Raw genomic sequence first — 26721 nt, forward strand, 5'->3', positions numbered from 1 at the left:
AAGAGGGCTTTGTTGCAAATATAGAGGCGGGAAGGGGGGCTGACACTCCCGAATGTGTTGCATTATTATTGCGTAGAGGTGGAGCGGAGGGCAGATTGGGTCAGATTAGAGGAGAAGGGTACGGGCATGAGGGCTCTGGTGATGGCCCCGCTTCAGTTTGCCCTAAGGACGTTTACGAGGAGACAGGTGGTGGAGGCATCTACAAAATTTGGAACCAGCTGAGGAGGCACTTTAAACTGGGTCACATGTCGCAAGGAGCTGCCATTGTTCCCTCAAGTACCGGAGTTTGGAGCATCCGGATGAGGGAGGGGAATGGTAAGGTTGGGGGTATATATGGGTGGTTGGGGAAGCCTTAGTGAAAAGGATCAAGGGGAAGTGGAAGGAGAAGTTCTAATAATAGTAATCCTTATTAGTGTCACAAGTAGGCTTACGTTAACGCTGCAATGAAGTTACTGTAAAAAGCCCCTAGTCGCTACATTCGGGCGCCTGTTCGGGTACACAGAGGGAGAATTCAGAATGTCCAAATCACCTAACAAGCATGTTATTCCAGACTTGTGAGAGGAAACTGGAGTGCCCGGAGGAGACCCATGCAGACAAGGGGAGAACGGGAGATAGGATGGTAACTTTGGTGCAAAGTAATGCACCAAGTGAACTCAAACTCCTCCTGCACAAGGATGAGCCTTATACAATTTAAGGTGGTGCACAGGGTACACATGACTCGGGCCTGGATGAGTGGTTTTTTTTCGGAGGTTGTGGACGGGTGTGAGAGGTGTGGGAGGGGCCGACAAACCATGCCCATATTACTGGGGGGTGAGGAGTTGGAGAACGTTTGGGAGGTGGTGTTCAGGAACGTATCGAGGATCGTAGGGGTGGAGATGAAGCAGGACCCAACGGTGCCATTCTTTGGGGTGTCGGAAGTGCCGAAGCTGCTGGAGGGGAAGGGGGCCGCTGTCATGGCCTTCACCTCTCTGATTGCCTGGTGACGAATACTGTTGAATTGGAGGTAGGCCATGGCGCCGGGGGTTGCAGCAGGGTTGAGGGACTTGCATAAGTTTCTTAGGTTGGAGAAAATCAAATTTGCCCCATGGGAGTTGGAGGAGGGCTTTGAAGTATGGTGGAGGCCGTTCATGGCGATATTTGAGGAGTTGTTTGTCATTGGGGGGGGGGGGGGGGGCACGGGAAGTAAATCGGGGGAACATGTACAAACTGTATACTCTGTTGGATGTTAAAGCTGTGATATTATTATGTTGAATATGTCTGGAATAAAATATCTTCAAAAGAAGGAATGAGCCAAGTGAGCCGTTGAGTATTCATGCAAAAGACTGATTTTAAATAACAAACTGCAAATTCTATTACAGTTAAAAAATGTGAGACACTGACACAGCCTGAACATGGGGCGATGAACTGTTCCCATCCCATTGGGAACTTTAGCTACACCTCAACATGTGGTTTTTGGTGCCCTGAAGGGTTTGTGTTATCTGGAACAAACTGGCTGGAGTGTGGTACCTCTGGACAATGGACAGCAAAGACCCCGACCTGCAAATGTAATTGACAGGATTCTCCATCGGCTGATACTGAAATCTGGAAATACGATTGGGTGGAGAATAGGATCTGACACCAAAATCGCGGTGGGTGCCGATTTGACACCAAATCGCAATTGTCCGCCACCTTGCTGTTAGCTGCTGCCTGCTGTTGAGTAAAGAATCAAGAGTTTTGCTCCTTTTCACAAACCCTTTATTTTCCTTTATCACACTCCAGACAAAACTCTATCACCACATCACCTGCCACAAGAGCCACCTGTGACTCCTTTACATAATCAGTGTCAATTATTGGATACTTAACATCAATGAGACATCTATTTGGAATGTCTCTTAACCCATTTCTTAACACGCACCAGCGGCATCAATGCAGTCTGGAACGCATGTACAGTAAACACTGTTTTCATATCATTAGTGGACCTGACCCAGTATCCTCCAAAACCTTTGCGATTCTCCGCCTCTGATGGGCCGAGTTCCCAATGGCGTGGTTCACTTGTGTTTTTAAAAATGGTGAAACCTGCATTATGGCTGATGAATGAGGTAGAGGAGGGAGGACATGGAGAGGAGGGAGGACATGGAGAGGAGCGACTGTGGGCTGCCGGGCCGGACACTGGCCAGGGTGTGGGCCTGTCAGGCCCAGAGGGGAAGGAGGGGAGGGTGACTGGGTAATGGGCTGACTGGTGGGGTAACCCCCCACGGGACTGGGGTAGTGTCCAGTCACTGACTGCCATTGTCGCGGCTTGCAAGACAGCTATCCAGCTGCACACACAACTGACCACTCACCTTGGCCCCGGTTCTGCAGGGTGGCACCGGCTGTATGTGTGGACCCACCCCAATACCCCACTCTCCGCCATACCCGGCTGCCACCCACCGGGGGGGCATCAGGCGGCCCATCCAGGGCAAAGCCCACTGCTGGGGCACCGTGCAGGGGCCACGGAGCATATGGAGGCAAGGGCAGTGCCAGCCCATGGTACCCCTGGCATTAGTGATGGGTGCCAGGGCCATAGGCCCCGCCCCAGTGCCATGCACCGATGGGCAAGGGGTGCTTGGATGGGAGGGGCTTGCAGGGGTAGAGTCTACAGTGCCAACCATGGTCACCATGTAGCCCAGTGGATCTGATTGGGCACAGGGGTACGCACCATGCTAACATGTTGGCCTTTCACCCCCTGCAGCCAATGGAGATTGTAATTCAACCAGCAATGGTTACCCTGGAGCCAAGTGTAGAGAGGGTACTCACCCCCTTGCTCCCCATCGGTGTCCCAGCACCTGGGCCCTAATTTTAGGAACTAGTAGTGATTTGTGTCCGGATGGCTTCCCACTGGGAGGAGAGGGAGGGAGGTGGATGAACACTGTGAGGCCACTGCATTCGACTTTAATCTCCCTAACAAATATTAAAATTAGTTGTGATCAGGTTCTCGCCCTTTCTGGGCAAAATCCTGACCATGGCAGCTGGAGCAGATCAGGAAAATGGGAAGCAAAAACCATTTTGGGGTTCGCCCCCAATTCTCCCTACATAATGGGATTTGCGCCAAGCGCAACACGTCTGGAGAATCACCTCCTTAGTATATCCCATCATTCAGTATTTGAATTGTCAGTTTGAATCCTGTATTTAAACTGTAACCTGTCAGATACTGACTCAGCCAGATTGAGGGACAGTGAGCTGTTCCCATTCCTTTGGAGACTTCATTTACACACACCTCAACGTGTGAATTTAGCTATGGTGAAGGGCTTGCAGTGAATGGGTCAGGCAGACCCCAGGGTTAAGTCAATGGAGCATGGACAGTCCCAACTGTAAAGGTACTGAAGAACATGAGATAAACCATTAAATATTAAAATGGTGCAATAATGCAACACATCCCACAAACGTGTGTGCAGGCCAATGAAATTTTGAATGCTGGTGAACCTGTTCAACTTTCAGAACCTTCAGATATCTTTCACTGATATTGACATAGAATTTACAGTGCACAAGGAGGCCACCCGGCCCATCGAGTCTGCAGCGCCCCCAGAAAGAGCACCCCCCAAAGCCCACACCTCTGCCACATAACATAACCCAGCAACACCACCCAACCCCTTTGGTCACTAAGGGCAATTTATCATGGCCAATCCACCTAACCTGCACGTCTTTGAACTGTGGGAGGAAACCGGAGCACCCGGAGGAATCCCACACAGACATGAGGGGAACGTGCAGACTCCACACTGACAGTGACCCAAGCTAGGAATTGAACCTGGGACCCTGGAGCTCTGAAGCACTAACCACTGTGCTATTGTGCAGCCCACTTGAGAACTAGTATTTTAGCTGTAAACTGTTCGACACCAATAACAACGTGAAAACAGGGCCAGGAACTGATTCTATCCCATCCAAGTCTTCAATTGCAGCTCAACGTAAGATATCCGAGTTGTATTCTGAGGGAATTGGATACATTTCATGTGTGGCAAGGAACCAACTCCATTCATGAAGTTGTCACGCTCTCTATGAATACTCATTTCTAAGTTTGGTATTAAACTCTTCAGTAAAAGCTGGCTTCACCTTTGCAGTTCTGTAGGTTGTATATAATAATAATAATAATCACTTATTGTCACAAGTAGACTTCAATGAGGTTACTATGAAAGCCCCTAGTCGCCACATTCTGGCGCCTGTTCGGGGAGGCCGGTACGGGACTTGAACCTGGGTTGCTGGCATTGTTCTGCATTACAAGCCAGCTGTTTAGCCCACTGTGCTAAACCAACCCCTATATATCCTTACACATGTAAATATGGGGGTCACGTGTTGAAAAGTAAGTTGAAATTCCTGTCTTGTATTTCAGCCGTAGCCTGCCAGACACTGACGCAACCTGAACGAGGGGTAATGAGCTGCACCCACCCCCTGGGAAATTTCAGTTACATCTCAACATGTGAATTTAGCTGTGATGAAGGGTTTGCATTGACCGGGTCAGGCAGACTTCAGTGTCAAACCAATGGAGAGTGGACAACACACACTCCCAGCTGTAAAGGTACTGGACAACCTCACACAACATTCATTTCTAAACACGTAAAACGTTTCAGGAGAGCCGGGTTTACAACCACAATGTTTCATGTTGAGAAAGTATTGAGTTTATGCTATCTTTTAACATTCTCATTTCAAGTTGTGATCTTGTATTTCAGTTGTAACCTGTCAGACACTGAAACAGCCTGAACAAGGGGCAATGAACTGCTCCCGTCCCATTGGAGACTTCAGTTTCAACTCAGTGTGTGATTTTAACTGCAAGGAAGGATTTGTACTACGTGGGTCAGAAAGTATTCAGTGTCAAGCTAATAAAGAGTGGACAGCACACACCCCTAACTGTAAAGGTACTGGGGAATGTAACGCGGATAGTCATTTTAAAATCAAGTGGGCAGCCATTCTACATTTGAAATTATATATAATTTAAAGAATACACATGCCATATCTAAAAATACTCATAAATCTGAGAGTATGGGCTCTCAGGCAAGCATGGACAATGAGGCCATCCAATTCTACTTAAAGAGTTCATATATCTGTCCTCACCCTGCTTTACTTGGCTGAGGCCCGACGCTCATAAAACCATTTTCTCAGCGAGAGTTCTGTTTTGATAGCTGAAGTGAACTGCAGCCGATACTTGATTGACACACTTATTTGAGTATAATAAATTGTTCTTTCTGTGATCTCTTTTGACAATGTATCAGTTTTTATTTATAAAATATGAAGGGCCGTGAAATACCTGAAGGTTCTGTTGTTGATACTTTACTCTTCTGTTTAATCGACACCTGTATAGATTTGTAGGAAGATTGTTTGTTTAAAAAACAATTGTGAATGGATGTTTTTCCGGAGCACTTCCACAAGTGCCATTATTCCTACAAGCTCACTGGTGAAAACAGAGTGAATGGACATGGAAGTGGGTGGGGCATGTGTTGGTATGAAAGGGGCATTGGGGGCATGGATGGACCAGGGGGGCATTGGGAGCTTGGGTAAGACGTTTTGAACTTGACTCTCTGGATCCAGGCTATGGTTCACAACTCTGAGGTGCACCGTGAACCATGAGTCATCCAGAAGCTGACTCTCCATTGGCTTGACACTGAAGTCTGCCTAACCCGGTCAATGCCAACCTTTCATCACAGCTAAATTCACATCCTTCTGGAGGGTCCCGGGATCAACCCCTCACCTACATCCCAAGCCACCCAACACCCAGAACGCTTGGGGGATCCCACCTCTGCAGCCTGGCAGTGACAGAGGGGCACATGAGCAATGGACTGACCCCACTCAGAGTCCATTGCGCCAGGATTGCACTTGGCAATCTTTACGCCAAAATTCATAAAAGTGACCAGCAAAGTTGTTCCCCATAAGGAAGAGTGCAAAGGCCAGGAAGCAGTAACTAAAAATGAGAAAATTCAGGAAGTGCATTTTCATCTAAAAAGTGGGAGCTGTCGAGTAAACCACTTGAATTGAACAGTGTAAATGGGTTCAAGTGACTATTAGAAATATTTCTGAAGAAAAAACAAATTGAATTATATGGTGAGCTTGTAGGCAGGTTAGATGGGAATATAAGAATGGACAAGTTTCTTGGATTTAACGGCTTTGTTCTTTTTCAAAACTTCTTGGGCGGGATTCTCCGTCCCGCCACATCCGTTTTCTGGTGCGGTGTGTCCCAGCCGGCAGTGGGACCCTTCATCCTGGCAGCCGGCCAATGGGGTTTGCCATTGTGAGAACCCACATGCCGTCGGGATATCCGTGGACGTGAGTGCGCTGCCTGCGAGACAGAGGACCCCGCCGATGGAGAGTCCAGTGTTGGGAATTGCTCTACAGAGAACTAGCATAGATTCCTTAGGCTGAACCGCCTCCTTCTGTACCATCATGGTGATAGCCCCACTTCTCCAATAATTTTCATTTCAATGGTTCAGACTTACTAACTTTCCACTCAATGGAAGGAATCAGATTATCAGAGCAAACTCCGTGTGTTGGGTGTGGCATGTCAGTTCTGCAGGATTCAATCCTAGCAACATCACAGCACAGATCTTCTTGAATAATGGTTAACATTTTATATATTAGTGAATGGAAGACACTAAAAGACATCTCCCTTGTTCCAGCTGTAAGGTGCAACATATTGAGGAGTCTGCACCATGGCAGGATGAGCTGCTCCCACCCAATTGGAGAGTTTAGTTATCGCTCGGTGTGTAACCTTAGCTGTGTGGAGGAGGGCTTCATTTTGACTGGAGCAGACAAACTTGAATGCACAGCTTCAGGGAAGTGGACAGATGAGATGCCAGCTTGTGAAGGTACATGATTACCTCAAAAGATAAATAATAATGTATTTGTTTATTTAGTTCTTACATTTTTTAATCTTCAAACACATATTCATTTGTGTACTGGTGCCCGCTTGAGAGGACAGGTAACCAACGTGCCCCCGAGAGTTTGGTATTAGAGCTGCCATGTGAATTCAAATGTGGCATTTCCCCGAGGAAGGGAGATGAAATTTGAAGACGTATGCCCTTCCCTGTTCAACCTTATTCATTGCTGCTCATCCATGGAGTAACATTGGTAAAAACATAGGAATGCCAGCCTTGTCAGTTGGGAAATTGCTCAGGGTAATTTCCTCCCTGAGAAAATGAGAAAGAAAATTAATTTGGACAAAATTGGCTTGGGGCAGGATTTTTCAGATGGTAAGGTTTCCTGCTTCGCCAGCGGAAGAATTCACAGGGAAGGCTTCCCCACTGATCACGGTAACCCCATAGCCATGTAATACTCCGAGAAGCATTAATGGGCTGGAGACAGGATTGCTGCTCCTCATTCAGTCAATCTGATCGGCTGTCAACTCTAGTCCCCAGCAACACCAGTGATAGCAGTGGCCAGGACTAAGACTACAAGCAGTCCCTCAAAGTCCCAGAGTCTCTGTGCAGTGAAGTGCAGGGGCTCTTATGGTGGGGATGGGAGCTGTGGCCTGTGGGGAGGGAGGGCGGAGACTTTCGAGTGGGGACAGAGCAGCTATGGTGGGCAGACTTTTGGGGGGCACCCAATGTGGAAAGGGGGCACTTTAACTCCCTCTTTAACTCCCAATTGCTGGGCTGGATTCTCTGGCTCCCCAGCCCTCTGTTTCCCGGCAGCGTGGTGTTCATCGGTGGCAGGATTCTATCTTCCCACCGTCTGTCAATAGGATTTCCCATTGAAGCCACCCCAAGCCACCGGGAACCCCTTCCCACACAAGGCCCAAGCAGGGTGGCCTGCCAAGCTTCCACCCTGCCACTAAACTCAATTGCCAACCTCAAAGTTCAGGCATGATGGGAAGCGGCCCTTAGGTGGTCACCTATTGGCCATGTAAGGGCCTCAATTGGAACAAGGGTGGGTGGACTCTCGGCCTCACCCACCCCTTATGAAATTGTGGCTAGAGGTAGCCCACTCACCTGCAAACACGCTGGCGGAGTCGGTAAAATTCTCGCCTGTAGCTTTTTCGTGTTCGTGGATTATTACTGATTAACACTGTTACCAAATGGCCTGACTTCTACTACTGACAAAAATCAACAGAATGGAATATTTGAGTGACTCCTGACCAACCAATGGTGGTACTCAGGGCATTAATTGAGTCATTGAGAAGACGGGAAGTATAGTTAAACCAGTAAGTGAAGCTGATTTTCAACAAATGTCTTTACTGAATAACCCATTTTCTGAATCCTGTTTTGATACATGACTTAAGCCTTGCTTTGCCAAGACTCCAGCCACACACAAGGGAAGGCCCTATTTTTTTTGCTGGTTTAAATAGACCTAGTGTTTAGTCAAAGTTGATCTCTGTGGGCATTTCAAAGCTATTAAACCAGATACTGGGTAGATTGACAATGCTTAATGTATGAACCTAGATAGAAAGTGTCAGGAGCTGGGTTGACATGTAGGCATCATAACAGCCCTTTCCAATCCTGTTATCTCCTACCAACTGCACATTGAGTAGTTTCTAGCTAGAACCACTGAATAGAAATCCAGACTCCTTTTGTTCTCTCTGTCAAATCACTGAGGCTGCCCGCAGCTTCCACATGCTACCCTGACTGAAATGCACTAACTTGGTGCAGGCAGCAATTCAAATTAGTCGCCCTACTCTCTGCTTTTTGCAGTAATCAGAGATAGTGACCGGAATTCTCCGGTCATTGTGATCACTTTTCCCGCTGGCAGCGCTCCCCCACCCACGGGTTTCCCGGTGGCTTGGGGTGGCTTCAATGGGAAATCCTATTGACAGACGGTGGGAAGATAGAATCCTGCCACCGATGAACACCACGCTGCCGGGAAACAGAGGGCTGGGGAGCCAGAGAATCCAGCCCAGCAATTGGCATTAGTTGTTTCAAGCCAACTGACAAAACTCTCTCAGTAGTCGGTCAGTAAATTTGTGTCACCAAAATCTAACCCAAAGACCAATTCTCTGCCAGCGGGATTCTCCATTGCGCCAGTCACACACCCACGTCCGCGGGTTTCCCGGCAGCATAGGGTAGAAATCACATTGGAGAATTAGCACTGGTTTTGTAGTCCTACTGCCAGACATTGCTACATTCAAACATCTCTGTGCTATGATTTTACCCTGATGGCTGCTTCATTTATAAAAAAGAAGTGATTTTTATTTTTGGTGTTCTTTACATGACATAATTTCAGGTTACCCAATACTGTCAAAATCATTTTGCAAATTGTAAATGTTCAAAATGTTCATTAATTCTATTAATAATTATTGGCCAGTGATATAATGTATTTATAATAATGTCACTCTTTGAAATCCAACACAGTGGTGAAATGCCAGCAACTGAAAGCTGCCCACTCACAGATCATGAACTGTTCACATCACCTTGGAAACTTCAGCTACGGCTCAATATGCGACTTTCACTGTGTCAAAGGCCTGAAGTTGAATGGACCCGTGAGACTCCAGTGCAATGAATCTGGACAATGGACAGATCAGATTCCATCTTGCGACGGTACTACATAGAAAATACAGTTGTACATAGTGGATTAGTGTCAGGGTTCCTTTGATAATTAGTATAAGAACAGCACGGTAGCATGGTGGTTAGCATAAATGCTTCACAGCTCCAGGGTCCCAGGTTCGGTTCCCGGCTGGGTCACTGTCTGTGCGGAGTCTGCACGTCCTCCCCGTCCTCCCCGTGTGTGCGTGGGTTTCCTCCGGGTACTCCGGTTTCCTCCCACAGTCCAAAGATGTGCGGGTTAGGTGGATTGGCCATGCCCGTAGTGTCCTAAAAAAGTAAGGTTGGGGGGGGGGGGGGGGGGTTGTTGGGTTACGGGTATAGGGTGGATACGTGGGTTTGAGTAGGGTGATCATTGCTCGGCACAACATCGAGGGCTGAAGGGCCTGTTCTGTGCTGTACTGGTCTATGTTCTATGTTCTAACGCAATATGTCATTCATATAATGGTTGAAAATAGGTTTGCATGTTGATTTGTTGAACGAGACAAAAGAAATAGATTGATTCTTGTTAGTAAATGCACAGCTATGTTTTCCTGAGCCCAATATCCGAGGAATGTCCCAGATTAGATCCCTGGTCTGTGTGTCCCTAATTCCAGGGATGGTTGGGGAATGGTGCTACAATTAGCCTCAGTCCCATTGGATCAAGGTTTCTACTCCTGCCAGTTATCCACAGATCCCACTGAGAAAGTGCAGGTCATGTGAATGCAGGGTTGGGTTTTATTGTGAGGTATTCCACAATCAAATAGTCCACAGCACTTAGCTTTCTTATTTTGCAAACCCAATAAATTAAGGCATGATGACACCAGTTTAGTGCTTCACCTAGATACCCTATCATGATGATTAGATAATGCAGTAGCTAAAGGGAAAATAACACCAATCGAGGGATGATTGCTGAATGGTGCCATTTTGCCTCCTTCACCTCCACAGCTTTGTCAGCCACATAGGGCCTGTGTTACCTTTAGGGTAGCTGTCCCTCAGAATCATAGAATCTTACAGCACAGAAGGAGGCCATGAAACCCATTGTGACCATGCCAGCTCTTCGAATGAGGGAACCATCCAATTTAGTCCCACTCTTCAGCTTTTCTCCCGACAATCCGACAGATTAGTCCTCTTCAACTGTGTGTCCAATTGTCTTTTGAAAGTTCCTGGGATCTGCTTCTCCTACTCTGAAATTCTGCTTCCCACTGAAATTCCGCACCCTTGGTTTTTGTGGTATGTATCAATGATTTGGACTTGAATTTAGAGGGGAAGTTTGCAGAGGATACAAAAATTGGCTGTGTGGTTGATAATGAAGAAGAAAGACATCAATGGGCCAACCAACTGGCAAATGGAGCTCAATCCAAAGAAGTGTGAGCTAATGCACCTGGAGATGGCTAAAAAGGCAACAAAGTACAAAATAAATAGTAGAAAGTGTGGAGGAACAGAGAGAATGGGCAGCGCATGTCCATATATTTCTGAAGGTGGCTGGACTGGGAGATAAGATGGCTAAGAAGGCATCTGAGTTACATGCCTTTACTGGCTGAGGCATAATATATAAGAGCTGGGAGGTTATGCTGGAAGTATATAAGACATTAGGTAGAGTATTGCAGTTCTGATCACTGCACTGCAGGAAAGATATGGTGTTAGAAGGGGTACAGAGAATATTTCCAGGCATGTTGCCTAGACTGGAGAATTTTCGCAAGGAGGGAAGATTGGAGAGGTGAGAGCTGTTTTCTTTGGAACTGAGGAGGCTAAAGGATGACCACACTGAAATGTATAAAATTGTGAGGGACCCTAGATAGCGTGGCTAGGGAGTTCTAATTCACCTTGGTTGAGGGATTCATAACCAGGGGGCATAGATTTAGGGTAAGAGGTTTGGAGGAGATTTGAGGGAAACACCTTTAACCCAGGGGTTGATAGGGATCTGGAACTCATTGTCTGAAAGGGTGATAGAGGTCGAAAACCTCATAACATTTAAAAGTACTTGGATACGCACTTGAAGCACCTTCACACACAAGGCTATGGTCTAAGAACCAGAAACCGGGCTTAGACCAAATTGTTCCTTGTCATCTGGTATGGCATGATGGGCTGAATGGCTTGCTTCCAATCTGTAAATGTCTATGATTCTCATTTCTGCTTTAGTTCTTTTGCCAATTATTTGAAATATATAACCTTTTGTTACCAACACATTTGCCAGAAAAAAGTTTCTCCCTTTTTACACTATCAATACTATTCAATTTTGAATACATCTATGAGGTCTCCCCTTCATCTCCTCTGCTCTGATGACAGCCTCTACTTTTCGACATAACTTTAGTCACTCATCCCAGGTATCATTCTGGTAAAGGTTCCTCTGTATGCTTTCAAGACCTTGACATCCTTCCTAAAGTATGGTGCCCAGGAATTGTGCACAGTACTCCAGCTGTGGCTGAGAACAGTGATTTGCAGAGGTTTGATATGACTTCTGTTCAATTACCTTATTGACAAGGCAAAGTGTCCTATGTACTTTCTTAATTGCGCAATCAATTTGCCTATCACCCTCATGGATATGTGAACATGCAATTTCAGGTCCTTTTGCTCTTGCAACCCCCCCCCCCCCCCCCCATCTTCCTGAAACAGTATAATTCACTTCTGAAGGTTATGGGCAGTCTTGGCACTGAACAGTAAAAATGACAACTGACAAAACATCAACCTATGGCCAAATTTCTCCCAATAATTTGCATATTGGTCATTTGCCTGTTTTCTTTTCTGATCATCCTGTGAAGAAGTCTGTGTATGGAAGTCATCTGCTTTAATTTCAATGTACCTGATGGGCTCTATTGAATTGTAACATCATTGTGATAATATATCGTTAAACCTTCTGCAGCTGACCTTTCCGAAAGTGCAACTATTTCAAAGTTACATTGAGACCACAGCTTGGGAATGCATTTATGCCTCAATGACTGTATTCATCTTGACACATTCTTTGGCAACCACTGTTCCCAGGTTCAGGTACCAACCTTTACTTGTTGGCTATCGCACCATAGGGATATTAATCCTCTACTTTTGTTTTTTGTGAGGTAGCTAGTGGGGTGGACAGTTTTAACTCCCTGCCTTGATGAGATTATTGAAGGGAATCCCTCATCAGGGTTGAATAATGGCATCTTCCTCATTGCCATTTTGTCAATAATATGTTGTAACTTCAAACTGATATATTTTGTTTATGGATGTTAATATAATCCTTTATTTTAAACTTCCGAGTTGCAGATAGTAGTCAATATCTATGCACCATCAATTTCAGCTTTCGGGGGTACTAAGGTTTCTCTTTCCCCCTCAGTTCCTGTTCCCCTCTCCTTCAAATCTGTCTTCATCACCTCTCTCCTCAAAAGTCAAACCTTAACCTCTGCCCTCTCGTTCATCTCGAAAGTCTTTAAACATCATGTAGCCTCCCAAATTCATGCCCACCTTTCTAGGAACTTCATGCCTGAATCCTTCCAATCAGGTTTCTATCCCTGCCAAACAACCAAAACAGCTCTAAACAAAGTCATACTTGACATCCTACATGACCATGCCAAAAGCAAACTATCTATTCTGGTCCTTCTCACCCTGTCTGTAGCCTTTGACACAATTAATCATACTGTCCTCCTCCAATGCTTCTGCACATTGTCTAGCTGGGTGGATCTTCATTTGCCTGCTTCTATTCTTATCAATCTAATTGTAAATTGAGTGTTACTTACAATGGCTTCTGTTCCCACTCCTGAACAATTACTTCTGTTTAAGGTTCTATCCTTGGCTTCCTCCATTTCATCTATATCTGTCCCTGGGTAAAATCATCCAAATGCACAATGTTAGTTTCCACATGTATGACTGCCACACTGTTACTGACACCTGGTCAGCCATCAACAATGGCTAATATGTTGAAACAGACGCGTAATGTTTTTAAGTTTTTAAGACTGCGCAGAAAGACCGATTAGTTCTGGGAGTGATAAGGTAAGAAATAGGACTTGGTTATTTTATAAACAAACGTTATTAAAACAAAAATAAAAGATTACATGCAATTTCTTAACCTTAACACATGAGTTCCCATTAAACCACACTGTACATAAAAATGCAGCTCCTGTTCCACTTGTACAAACAGACAAAGGCAATACTTGCATTTACAGAGCACTTTACTTCTGTTAGGGATATTTGTTCAGAATCTTTTTTCCAAGTCTGCCATGGTGGCAACTTTCATGACCTCCCTAGTCGATTCCACAGCCTTTTCTGTAATTGTTCAAATAGCATTTTCTGCCTCTCTCTCTCTAGCTCCACCCACCCCCTCAAACAAAGGTTGTCCCCTGAGGTGGTCAGACTTGAATGTATTCTCGTTATCTTGGCTGATTGCCAACTCCCATTTATACAAAAGAAAAGAGCTATGTCATTTATATGCAACTAACCTTCCATTGACAGGCAAATATGTCCATCAGACTCTGTGATGGGGTGATGGCTGGTCAAACAAGGTAGGCCCAAATGACAAAAAATCTTGAGTGGATCATCCTGTCTATTCCCACTAACGAGGTTAAGTCTGAATGGGACAAGGCAACTCAGGCTGTGGACGTATCCTTCTGAGTTTGCTATTAGCAGTCTTTTTAAGCCCTAAAATGCCTTCTACATCTTGGACCCAAGTTCCAAATATCTCCCTATCATGACAGCTCCCTTCCTCAAAAGAAAATGATCTATTAATATACACAGATGGCTTTATTTTCTCAACCGTTTTCAATTCTAAACATTTCTTAAGATTAGATACAGTTTACATTCTGTACAGTACATATAGTCTTTTTTGAAATAAGCAAACATCACATGAATATTGTCCAGTGCAAACTTTTCCCACATTGCATCAGCAATCAGATTTTCTTTCGGACACTTTTGCATTAGTTAAGTCCAGGTGGTCCTGGTATTCTCAGATCTAAAAATGGTCTCTGTGACCATCTCCATAGGCACAAGAAACCTTTGTCAATAATTCAGTTCCAGGATATACCCGGCTTGCCACGTCTCCCAAGATCTAATACAATCTCGCGAGAAGTTGCGATGTGAATCCCGTACATTATGGGCAGGATCACTTTCTGGCAAATCTGCATATTAGAGTGAGAGAGCTAGTTTCACGATAATATGCGTTCCCGAGATCTAACCAAGGTGTGGGATCTAACTCCCTCACATTGGAGACCTTAGGTGAGAACCATTCAGTGCTGGTCTCCACAAATGGGGGCTAGATGGAATGGCAATTGTGGGGGTCGCCCAGGGAATTCGAGGCCCCAGGAGCGTGTCCTCTGGGCATGGTGGTATCCTGGCACTGCCAATTTCACCTGGGCACACTGCCACTGGCATCCAGGCACTGCCAAGCTGCCCAGGTGACACTGCCAACTGGCAGGGAATGGGGCACTGCCAAGGTATAACGCAGACACAGTCAAAGTGCAGAGCTGGCATTTTTGTACAGTGGTGATCGGGCCAGGGGGTGCCCTGCACGGATGTGTGTATGGGGGGGGGGGGGTTCTGGGTGCTTGGGGACCCCTCATATTGAGTTGCAGCTTGGAAGGGTTTTGAGGATCAGGTCAGTGGTTCGAGAGTTTGGAATGCCATTTAAACACTGCCCCGAGGAGTTCCAGTGGGCAAAGTCGGGGAGTTCCCTGCTGAGGCCCCTGATCCAAAGATGTGCGGGTTAGGTGGATTGGCCGTGCTAAATTGCCCGTAATGTCCTAAAAAGTAAGGTTAAGGGGGGGGGGGGGGTTGTTGGGTTACGGGTATAGGGTGGATACGTGGGTTTGAGTGGGGTGATCATTGCTTGGCACAACATCGAGGGCCGAAGGGCCTGTTCTGTGCTGTACTGTTCTATGTTCTATCTACCCGGATGAGCATTAGATAGCGGGAAACACCCAGCTAATCTCGTGCTATAAGACTCTGTCCCCATTCAGGTAGATCACACCCACAGTTTCTGACAATTCATCCTCCCTATCTGCACTCCTCCCATTCTCATCCTCCTGTCTCAGCCTGTGGCTTTGTGATTGAGTTACTACACATTCAGGAAATACTCCCTGATATAACTCTTGCATCAACCCTATTGTTTGATTTTCCTCTGGCTTTTCAACTACAATAGGCTGTACTCCCACCTTTGATCCAGCTATACCATTCCCCACTATAACTGGTATCTCTGACAATGATATTCCTACTTCCACTTCACCACCTTTCAACGGACTCTGTAACCTCACCTTACATAGTGAAACACAACTGCTCTCACCACCAATCCCACGTATTACCACCTTTTCCGACAATGTGCCTTCCAAACTACTATCTCCTTGTCCCTCACCATTAAAGACTGACTTGCTCCTGTATCTCGTAAGGTCTTAATCGCCTCACCTACTCCACCTTGTACACACGAGTAAACTTTACGCTCACAAATAAAATCCTTAAAAAGTTATCTGCTTATTCACCAGCTTCTGAACAGTTTGTACACTCTCTGGCACCTCTTCCACTGGGATAGTGGTTTTCCTTCCCACTTTAATAAACTCTTCTGGCTTATCCTGTTTTGCCGAGTCTGTCTTCCCAGTACTTTCATAAGCCACCAACACTGCAACCTCTCGTGTCCAATCTATTACAATGAAAACACTTGAGTTTTCTTATCTCTCTATCATTATCATTGGTTTCCTTTTTTTCTGAGACAAATTCCCCAACACATCACCAACTACACCTCCTCTGTATGGACCCCCTGTGAACTTCACTTTGGGCAGAACGGTAGCACAAGTGGCTAGCACTGTGGCTTCACAGCACCAGGGTCCCAGCTTCGGTTCCCTGCTGGGTCACTGTCTGTGTGGAGTCTGTACATTCTCCCTGTGTCTGCGTGGGTTTCCTCCGGGTGCTCCGGTTTCCTCCCACAGTCCAAAGACGTGCAGGTTAGGTGGATTGGCAATGCTAAATTGCCCGTAGTGTTCAAAAGGTTAGGAGGGGTTATTGGGTTATGGGGATAGGGTGGAAGTGAGGGCTTAAGTGGGTCGGTGCAGACTCAATGGGCCAAATGGCCTTCTTCTATAGTGTATGTTCTATGTATGTTCACATGTCCCCAGTTTCCATCCGTCGCAAATTGAAATTGATGTCGGACACTAAACTTTGCTTTATGAACCAACTCAATCGTCAGCTATTTCTGTGGCCTGTCTAGCTGTTTTAACTCTCCGATCTTCCACGTGAGTTCTCACTACTGCGGGAAGTGAATCTTTAAATTCTTCTAAAATAATTATTTCCCGAAGCACCTCAGATGTTTGGTTTATTTTTAGTGCTCTTGCCCACCTATCAAAATGAGCTTGTTTTAATTCTTTCGAATTCTATATAAGCATGACCTGGGGCGGAATTCTCCCATCGGGAGACAAACAGCCGACGCTGGAGTGAAACCCGGAGTGTTTCACTCGGCATCGGAGGCCGCTCCTCGCTCTCTATGCCACACCCCCCCCCCCCCCCCCACCCCCTCTCCCGGGGTCTAGGAGCAGCGGCGCGTGAATCTCGGGCGCCGGGCCTTGACGCTTGCATCAAAGCGGCGCGCCGGGAATGACGCGGCCGGCGGCGCCTAAGTGACTTCAGCCGCGCATGCGCAGGTTGGCCGTGCCAACCTGCGCATGCACTGTTGCCATCTTCCCCTCCGCTGCCCCGCAAGACATGGGGGCTTGATCTTGCGGGGCGGCGGAGGGAAAAGAGTGCATCTTTTAGAGACACCGGCCCGACGATTGGTGGGCACCGATCGCGGGCCAGACATCTCCTGAAGACACCTGTGGTGCTCGATCCTCCTTCCGCCACCCACAGGCCCCGCACACAGAGGTCGTGCGCTGTTCATGCCGGCAGCGACCAGGTGTGGTTGGCGCCGACCTGAACCAGTTGGGTTCGGCAGGCCGCTCGGCCCATCCGGGCCGGAGAATTGCCGGTCGTCGTGAGAAACGGCGGGCGCCGATTCTCTGAGCGGCCTGTCGAAAAACGCGACATGCCATTTTGGGGGGGTGGAAGAATCGCGGGGGGTGCCAGGGCGGTGTGTCGTGATTCGCCTGGCCCTCCCTCGATTCTCCCACCCGGCGTGGGGTGCGGAGAATCGCGCCCCTGGTTCTGTTCTTAGATTGCTAAACTTCTGTCTCTAGGTTCTGGCACTACTTTGTAGGCACTTATTATGGCTTCCTTCACCGCATCATAATCACTAACTGCCTATTTCTTTATCTGTAACTCTGCCCCTGCCTCAACTTATCTCATACTGAGACCCTCATTCTAATTTTCTTCTGCTCTAAACTTGATTATTCTAATGCACACCTGGCAACCTCTCACATTCTACACTCCGTAAACCTGAGTCCATCCAAAACTCTGCTATCCATGTCCTAACTCACACCAAATCCCATTCACCGATAATCCCTGGCTCCCGTTAATGCAACACGTCAATTTTAAACTTTTCACCCTTATTTTCAAATGGCTTCACAATCTCATCCCACCTATCTCTGTAGTCGCTATAATCCTCCTTATCTCTGTAACCTCCTGCAGCTCTACAACGTCCCAAGTTTCCTGTACTCCAGTAATTCTGGCCTCTTGATCAACTTCAATTTTAATTGCTGCACTGGTGGTGGCCATGCCTTCAGCTGCCTTTGTCCTAAACTCTGGAATATCCTTCCTAAAGCTCTCTTTCCTCCTTTAGAGACACTCCCAAAAACTGTACTCTTTGATAAAGATTTTGGTCATCTGCCGAAATATTTCCTTATGTGGTCATTGCCATATTTTGTTTTATAATCTTCCTGTGAAGCCCTTTCGGATGTTTTATTACATTAAAGGCACTATACAAATGCAAGCTGTTTATGATGTAAAATTAATCAGTGTAGCATAAACCGCGAGCAAAAGGTCACAAATGTTGTTGGTCTGCTGTATTAGTATTCAGCTGTGACTGCTCCAGTAATGTGTGTGTATGTGTTCACCATGTTGACAGCCTTGTGGTCTTTTCCTGTTCAGTGCTTCGCAGCTTGCCCCCTGCAGCAGCTTCTCAGATTTACCCGGGTGCAATTGCAGCAGCTGTTGGACTTTCTCTTCTTGCTGGCATGGTTGGCACAATTGTGGTCATGATTAGGAAGAAACTGAAAAAAGAAGGTAAATCGCAGTATCATGAGTCCAAGAATTATAAGATTTATTTTCCAATGAACTGGTTACAAATACTAACCAGACATGTGCCATCTTATATCTTTGGGTGAGATCTACCGGCCGCATTGCGCCCAAAAGGCAGCGCGGCACAGTACAATGTGACCAGTAGATGCCGGGAGATCCCTCTTCCGGGATCTACCCAGCTCACCAAACCTTGCAAGATCTAACGTGATCTCACAAGATGTCGCAACATGAACCCTGCGCATTGTGGGTGGGATCACTTTTGACAAATCTGCATGTTAGTCTTACTCTAATATGCACTTCCACAATCTACTCTAGGCGTGGGATATAACCGCCTCGCTTTGGAGATTGCAGGTGAGCGTTGTTCAGTGCTGCTCTCCATAAAGTGGGACCAGGTGGAACGCCACTCGTGGAGGTGCGTCAGGGGATCGGAGGCTCCCAGGTGCTTGTCTCTGGGCTGGGTGACACTCTGGCACTGCTGGTGCCAGCTGGGCACCTTGGCAGTGCATGCCTGACACCATGGAAGTGCCACTTGGGTGCCAGCCTGGCACTACCAAGTTTCCCAGGTGCCACTGTTAGCTGGCAGCGGTACTGACAGGCTGGCAGTGCCAAGGTACTAGGCTGGCAATTTTCCTGTGCCAGGGATCGGACCTAGGAGTGCCCTGTGCAGGTGCAAGGGGTGTGTGTGTGTGTGTGGGGGGGGGAGCCTCGTCCACGCTTTCCCCACTGAGGCTCTCAATCTACCTGAATGGCCGTTCGATAGCATGGTGCTCGTCAGCGCTCCGATCGCCAAGAAACATCCGGCTCATCGCATGGGACTCTGTTCCCATTCAGGTAGATCGCCACTCTATCTGCTCACATTTGAATTACCTTTGCTTACCTACTGGATTGCCAGAGCGAAAGATCACTCCACAGAAAGATTGACACAAATCTTCCAGTCACAACAATGACAAATACAACACATTTTTGCTGCTAATGTAGCACGAAACTTACTTTGGAATCTCAAATTTCTAGTTTGCCAGAAGTGGCTCTGTTGGAACCCCTGCTGAGTGTCCTATTGGGACCTGTCAGCAAGGAAACATGAGTTATTTTCGCAGGACTTACAAGTTTTTTATTTGATTTATTAAGCTGTACCTAGTGGAACAGCGCTTCCCAAATTGGGTTGTGACCCCCAGTGGGGTTGCAAGACAAGATTTTGTTGTCTCAAGCTGCGAGGCAACAATAACCACCCCCAACCCCCACCATCTCTGGCTATCCCTGCTCCTGCATTCATGGCTCACCCAGCTCACCTTCCCCACACGTCTTCCCCCCCCCCCCCACCACTCCACCACCCTGCAAGGTACCGCCCCCCAATGCTTCTGCACCCCATGTTCAACAAATTCCCACACCTTCAGCTTCCCTTCAGCTCCCATATCTCAGCTAAACCCCTCCCCCAGCTCACCTCTCACCCCCAACCCACCAGCTCACTCCAACCCTCACCCCCAAGTCAACTCCCAATCCCCAACTCATCTCCACCTCCCAGCTCACCCTCTACCCTCCAGCTTATGCTCTACCCCGAGCTCACCCGTGGCCACCCAGCTCACTCTCGCCCCCAAGCTAACCACCCAACTACCCCAACTTGCTCCCTATTCCCCAGCTCACCCACCCCCTGCAGCTTACCCACCACATACATTCCTGGCTCATGCCCTCACCCCCATTACTTCTCTCCTCTCAAAGGATGTGTCTTCAGTTCATGACAATGAAGGGGGCGTGGCTCCTTCGCAACTGCACTTCATTACCTCGCCTCTCGGTCACCTCAATGATGAATCTACAATGAAGCCAGGACAGGAAGATCCCGCTATAGCCAACCAAAGGTATAAAATTATAAATTAAAATGCAGTCAGCAGTATAATCCACAGCTTCACTCCTGACTGGAAGGTCAAGGCCAAACATAGCACCTTGCACAACCTGAGAATGTTCCAAAGAGTTTCATGGCCAATCAGTATTTTTGAAGTATTCACGCATACAAGTACCTCTGGCACACAACGCATGCTAAATGTCCAGGCAGTCTGCTGTGGCAGTCAACACTAGCTGTACTATATGTAGTACGGTAGGACTCATATACCAGAAATGAAATGAAAAACGAAAATCACTTATTGTCACAAGTAGGCTTCAAATGAAGTTACTGTGAAAAGCCCCTAGTCACCACATTCTGGCACCTGTTTGGGGAGGCTGGAACGGGAATTGAACTGTGCTGCTGGCCTGCCTTGGTCTGCTTTAAAAGCCAGCTGTTTAGCCTGGTGCTAAACCAGCCCCTGGGTAAATCCATGCCTGCTGGCTCCGCCCAGTAGGCGGAGTATAAATGTGTGTGCTCACTGGTGCTGCAGCCATTCTGGTAGCAACTACAGGAAGCACAACATATTTGCACATTAAGGCCTCGATTATTCCACTACTCTCGTCTTTGTAGTAACTGATAGTGCATCATCTGCCTAATTGATTTTGCCATCTTTCAAACTCATACTAGCTCTTCAATAAATTAAAATTTATAATTTCCCCATTCCTCTATTGTATATATAAGTCCGCAGGGTACAATTTTCTCTGTGGGCTTCTGAACCCCCCTGTAAGGTTTCACGTGGCAACCTGAAGCCCACAATATATGAAAAACAATCACTCAACAGTGACTTTCCCTGAATTGGTGAATTAGTGGCCGGAGGGCCAGCAAGTTCCAATGAAGAATAGCAGGCGAATACTTGAGCTTGTGGGCCAATAAGAGGCCTTGCCGTGTGAAAGCAGCAGCAAGATGTAATGGCAGCTATGGGAGATTATTCTAAAATGGAGGTGCCCTCTCTCCACTTTTTTCAACTTTAAATAAGAAATGTTCTTTGCAGCTGGGCCAGCATTGTGGGGGAGGAGCCTGGCTGCTGCTGAATCCAGGCAGGCAGAGAGGCTGTATCTATCTCCTGGAGTGCTAACCTGCCCGCATTCCTCCCCCCCCCCCCCCCCCCCCCCCAGCCCCCTGTCCATCAGGCATTACGCAGCCTCCAGGCAGTTACTACATCCCCTGCCACCTGTGGGGACCTGGATGCCGACGAAGAAACCAATAGGCTTTTAATGACTTCAATTGAATACCCACCACCTGAGGGTGGGCAGACCTGTCACACATCCATAGCCGGGCGGTGGGAGGGGTAAAAGTCCTCCCTGGGGTGCTTAATTCATGGATGCTGGTGTCCTCTGTGCCTCGTCTTCACGTGTGAGGCTGGACAGTAAGTGTAACTGGCTCTTTGACCAAGGATGGCATCACAACTATACTTAATCATAGTCTCCTTTTCGGACACCCACACATATACTCCCAGCAGAAGTCAGTGCAAAGACTGGGATCTCTGCTGACCCTTTATCTCTCCCTCCTGCAGAGGCACTAAGGACCATTATAGCTTTCCTATTCCTGCCCTGACAGAAAGCACTTGTGTTTTATTAGTTCACGTGTAAGTTTGAAAGCTGTTAAAATTAAAAATTTTAATGTACAAGTTTTCCTATTCAATTTGTTTTGTTTATTTTTTCAGAATCTGATACAGCAATACTAAATTCTGAAAGGTAACTTCATCTTCTTTGTATTTTCTCTTAACTTAAAAATAAATGTCTGTGCTCATCAAAATGGGAACTTTAGCCTGAGAAATTGAATACTGGTTCATTGTGGGCTCCCAGAATCAGTGCCAAGCTCCCTGGACAAGTGCTGTACAGTGGCTTCAATGCACAGCTCCTTTTCCTGCCATCAGGAGGTGCTTTCTCCCCAGTTTTGGAAGCACACCACATACTATACTAGTGTAATGCTCTGCATTATATTGACTATTCATGTAGCTTTTCTGAGTAAAACTGTCAATAAGAATCATGTTGCTGATGTGATGTGATGGCACCAGTCTCACTGTCAGGTTGAGGCTACCCAAAGGCATCTCACATATCACATGAAGCCAGTCAGGAGCAGAATTTCATCCCATCTCTTTGGACTAAAGAGGTTTTCCTGCGGCTGTACAGGGCCTTGGTCATCCCACATCAGGAGTACTGTCTACAGTTTTGGTCTCCTTGTTTGAAAAAGGGTATGAATAATAATAATAATAATAATGTTTATTTGTGTCAGAAGTAGGCTTCCATTAACACTGCAATGAAGTTACTGTGAAAATCCCCTAGTTACCACATTCCGGCACCTGTTCGGGTACACAGAGAGAAAATTCAGAATGTTCAAATTACTTAACAGCATGTCTTTTGGGACTTGTGGGAGGAAACCAGGGCACCCGGGAAGAAACCCACACAGACACTGGGAGAACGTGCAGACTCCGCACAGACAGTGACCCAAGCCGGGAATCGAACCTGGGAGCCTGGCGCTGTGAAGCTACAGTGCTAACCACTGTGCTACTGTGCTTCATTCATTCCTGGGATGAAGTTCTTGTCTCACGAAGATTGAGAGAGAAACATTTAAGAGCCCAAGGAGACTTGATAGGAAGGTATTTCCTCTGTAGGGGAAACTAGAACTAGCAGGCACAGTTTACAAAGAAACGGTCTCCTTTTTAAGATGGAGAACAGGAGAAATATTTTTTTCTCTCAGAGGATCATAATTCTGTGAAATGTTCTCGGAAACTGGATTATTGAATTTATTAAAGATTGAGTTGGATAGATTTTTGCTAGACCAGGAAGTCAATTGTTATTGAGGGGTAGACAGAAAAATGGAGCTGAGGTGATGCTCAGATCAGTCACGATTTTATCGAATGGCGGAGCAGACTCCAAGGGCTGAATGGTCTCCTCCTGCTCCTAAGTCCCACGTTCCTATGTTCTTATGAATGGATTCAAACAATCTATGAAGTCATAAACAGGGCACTGACCCACTGTGCAACTCAGTCCCCAATAAACATTTCTAAACTCTTTTTAAAACTCCAGGCTGTTGTATTGATGTGATGGCCCATTAATACCAGCAAAGACAGAAGATGAAGTTTGTCTTTGCGGCTTCTTCACAAATTTTCCAATCTCAATCGGGCTGTTAATTAGGGAAAATATTAAATGGAAGACGAGCAGATGGATGGGATGGCCTTGAATGTGGTTGGGAGAGTATGTATGGAAGGAGAGAATTGAAGGTGCTGATTTCAGAGCAGACAACGCAAGTGGAACTAAGTTCAGATTGAAAACACTGAGAATTATGAATTGCTCAATCCAGACGCAGAGGTAATTACCACCTTGGGGTAAAACAACACATCCTATAACTCACCAGGAGCAATGCCATTGGAGATCTACTAACATGTCAGCAAACAGGCTGGAATTATATGTTCTGGGAAGCGGGAGGGGTAGAAAATCAGATGGATGGTATGGGTGGGAAGGAGCCAATCCCATCGCTCATCCACCTCCACTGGTATTTTCCCAGCGGTGGGACAGCTAATCGCCTCCCAATTATCTCCTTCCACCCCCCCTTGCCGGGTCTGGCTGACCGGTGAGGCAAGGTTGCTCCACTTACCTTCAGGCCTGACTTCCAGCAATGCTCTTGCTGGGACACTGACTGCAATCCCAGCTTCCAGGCGGTGCTGTTGGGACTGGAGTGTTGCTGACCATCTTCTTGGTTGGCAGCTCTTGTCACCGGGACATCTCCCGGCATAGGGGCAGAAGCCACAACCTCAGGCAATTGACTTCCTGAGCCATGCACATTTGTGTCATGGATTCCAGGGCCTGCAAAGGTCATTCAGCTAATGGGCAGGGCCATCATTTCCTCGTAGAACGCAGACCATAGTTGCATTTTGTTCATCAAATGCCAGACATCACCAATTCTGTGACACAGAGAATCCTTCCAGTGCAGAAGGAGGTTATGCGACCCATCGATTCTACACCGGCCCTCTGAAAGAGCACCCTACCTAGGTCCAACCCCACCCTATCCCCATAATCCCACCTAACCTTTGGATACTAAGGGACAATTTAGCATGGTCAAACCATCGAACCTACACATCTCAGAGAATACGGCAATTATTGATCATTCGCGTTGTAAACACTCCAATTCTGAATTGAAGATATGGAGCTGGTTAAGGTCTGAGCACTTGTTCACACACTGGGTCCAAGTTTGCTCAGAAATGTTGCCTCCTGAGGCAGACTCAATTCCAATTTTGTTTTTAAATTGTCTATGAGCAATGACAAGGGGATGAATTTTCCTTTGGCGGCATTCTCCGTTCTACTGGCAGTATAACCCTGCCCGTGGGTTTCCCGGCAGCGTGGGATGGCTACATTCAGAAATCCTATTGGCCAGCAGGAGGAACGGAGAATCCCGCTGCCAGAGAAGGTTCGCTGCCGAGAAATACCCAGCTGGGGAGGTGGAGAATCCGCCCCAAGGTCAATTACTACGGAATTAAACTGTTACATTTATTCTTCCAGTATTGGGGGCACAGAAGATACATTTGACAATCCGTCCTTTGACAATGCAGCTGCAGGTAAGACTGCAAATCTTATCAACATTTACTAAGTACTGTATGGGTAGAAACTACAATTTGTAACCAATTTAAGAAGAATATTTTTCAAGGATGATGAGTACAATTTCTGATGCTGTGTGGTGCAGGAATATAGTTCTATGGGTGTTGGACGCTGTCTAGTACTTGCACTGGGAACCAGAGCCCTGCTTCAGACTCAAGAGGCCTTCTGTTTGGTGCACGTCAGCAGCAGCCAGAATACTCCATAGCTCAAAGATCCTGCTGATGAAACAAAAAATGATTTGGCTTATTTTTCTTTTATTAATCCATGTGATGTGAGCATCACTGACTAGCCCAGCATTCATTGCCCACCCCTAATTGCCCTTGAGAAAGTGGTGGTGAGCTGCCTTCTTGAACCACTGTAGTTCCTGTGTTGCAGGTACACCCACAGTGCTGTTAGGGAGGGATTTTGACCCAGCGACAGTGAAGGAAAGGTGATATATTTTCAAGTCAGGATGGTGAGTGACCTGGAGGGGAATCTCCAGGTGGTGAGGTGTGGAATTATATGAGCTTTGTCCTGGATGGTGTTGAGCTTCTTGAGTATTGTTGGAGCTGCACTCATCCAGGCAAGTGGAGAGTATTCCATTACACTCCTGACTTGTGCCTAATAGATGGTGGACAGGCTTTGGGGAGTCAGGAGGTGAGTCACTCACTGTAGGATTCCTTGCCTTGGACCTGCTCTTGTAGCCACAGCTAGTCCAGTTAAGATTCTGGTCAATGGTAATTCCCCAGGATGTTGTCAGTAGGGGATTCAGTGATGGTAATGCATTGAATCTTAATTGGCGATTGCTAGATTCTTGTTGGAGATGGTCATTTCCTGGCATTTGTGTGGAGTGAATTTAACTTGCTACTTGTCAGTCCTAGCCTGGAAACTGTCCAGGTCTTGTTGCATTTGGACATGGACTGCTTCAGGACCTAAGGAGTTGTGAATAGTGCTTAACATTGTGCAATCATTAGCGAACATCCCCACTTCTGACCTTATGATGGAAGGGAGGTCATTGATGAAGCAGCTGATGATGGTTGGGCCGAGGACACCACCCTGAGGAACTCCTGCAGTGATTTCCTGGAACTGAGATGATTGACCTCAAACCACCCCAACCATCTTACTTTGTGCCAAGCATGACTCCAACCAGCAGAGAGCTTTCTCCCTAATTCCCATTGACTCCAGTTTTGCGAGAGCTCCTTGATGCCACACTCGGTTGAATGCTGTCTTGGTGTCAAGGGCAGCCACTCTCACCTCATCCCAGAGCCCTCGCAGCTTTGAGGAATGTCCCAGTCCAAGTCTCACTGACAAGTTGTTTGTTAAAAACGCCTTTTGTTTTCATTGTTGGACTTGGACCATTCTGTGTTCAGAGTGTTGAGAGTGCCAAGAATTCCCAGCCTGCATTTGGAGAGAGGAATATCAGCTCTTCACCAGAAACAACTGCATCATTTTATTCTTTCATAGGATTTGGGCATCACTGGCACGACCAGTACTTGTTTTCCAACCCTAATTGCCGTTGAACTGAGTAGCATGATAGGCCCTTTCAGAGGCTAGTTAAGAGCTAGTCACTGTTGTGGCTTTGGAGTCACAAGCAGGCCAGACAGGATAAGGATTGCAGATTCCCTCTAAGGTGAAGCTTCAGAAATTTGGGGGGCAATGTAGTGGGGAAGGAGACCTGAAGCATGATCCATAATGCTGT

At 46.8% G+C, this 26721-nt stretch overlaps 1 protein-coding gene across 4 annotated transcripts in view; it reads left to right on the top strand.

Annotated features, from left to right (window-relative positions):
- LOC119964739 (P-selectin-like) overlaps nt 1-26721 on the top strand; it is a 149922-nt gene that overhangs the window by 120899 nt on the left and 2302 nt on the right. For all 4 annotated transcript variants that reach the window (XM_038794666.1, XM_038794668.1, XM_038794669.1 and 1 more), the window contains 8 exons: nt 1359-1544; nt 4343-4528; nt 4680-4865; nt 6618-6806; nt 9285-9470; nt 18426-18560; nt 22112-22142; nt 24948-25003. In XM_038794666.1, the coding sequence (XP_038650594.1) occupies nt 1359-1544; nt 4343-4528; nt 4680-4865; nt 6618-6806; nt 9285-9470; nt 18426-18560; nt 22112-22142; nt 24948-25003 (1155 nt within the window). The remainder of the gene's footprint in view (nt 1-1358; nt 1545-4342; nt 4529-4679; nt 4866-6617; nt 6807-9284; nt 9471-18425; nt 18561-22111; nt 22143-24947; nt 25004-26721) is intronic.

This window comes from Scyliorhinus canicula, chromosome 4 (assembly GCF_902713615.1).
Source record: "Scyliorhinus canicula chromosome 4, sScyCan1.1, whole genome shotgun sequence".
In the NCBI taxonomy this organism is placed as follows: domain Eukaryota; kingdom Metazoa; phylum Chordata; class Chondrichthyes; order Carcharhiniformes; family Scyliorhinidae; genus Scyliorhinus; species Scyliorhinus canicula.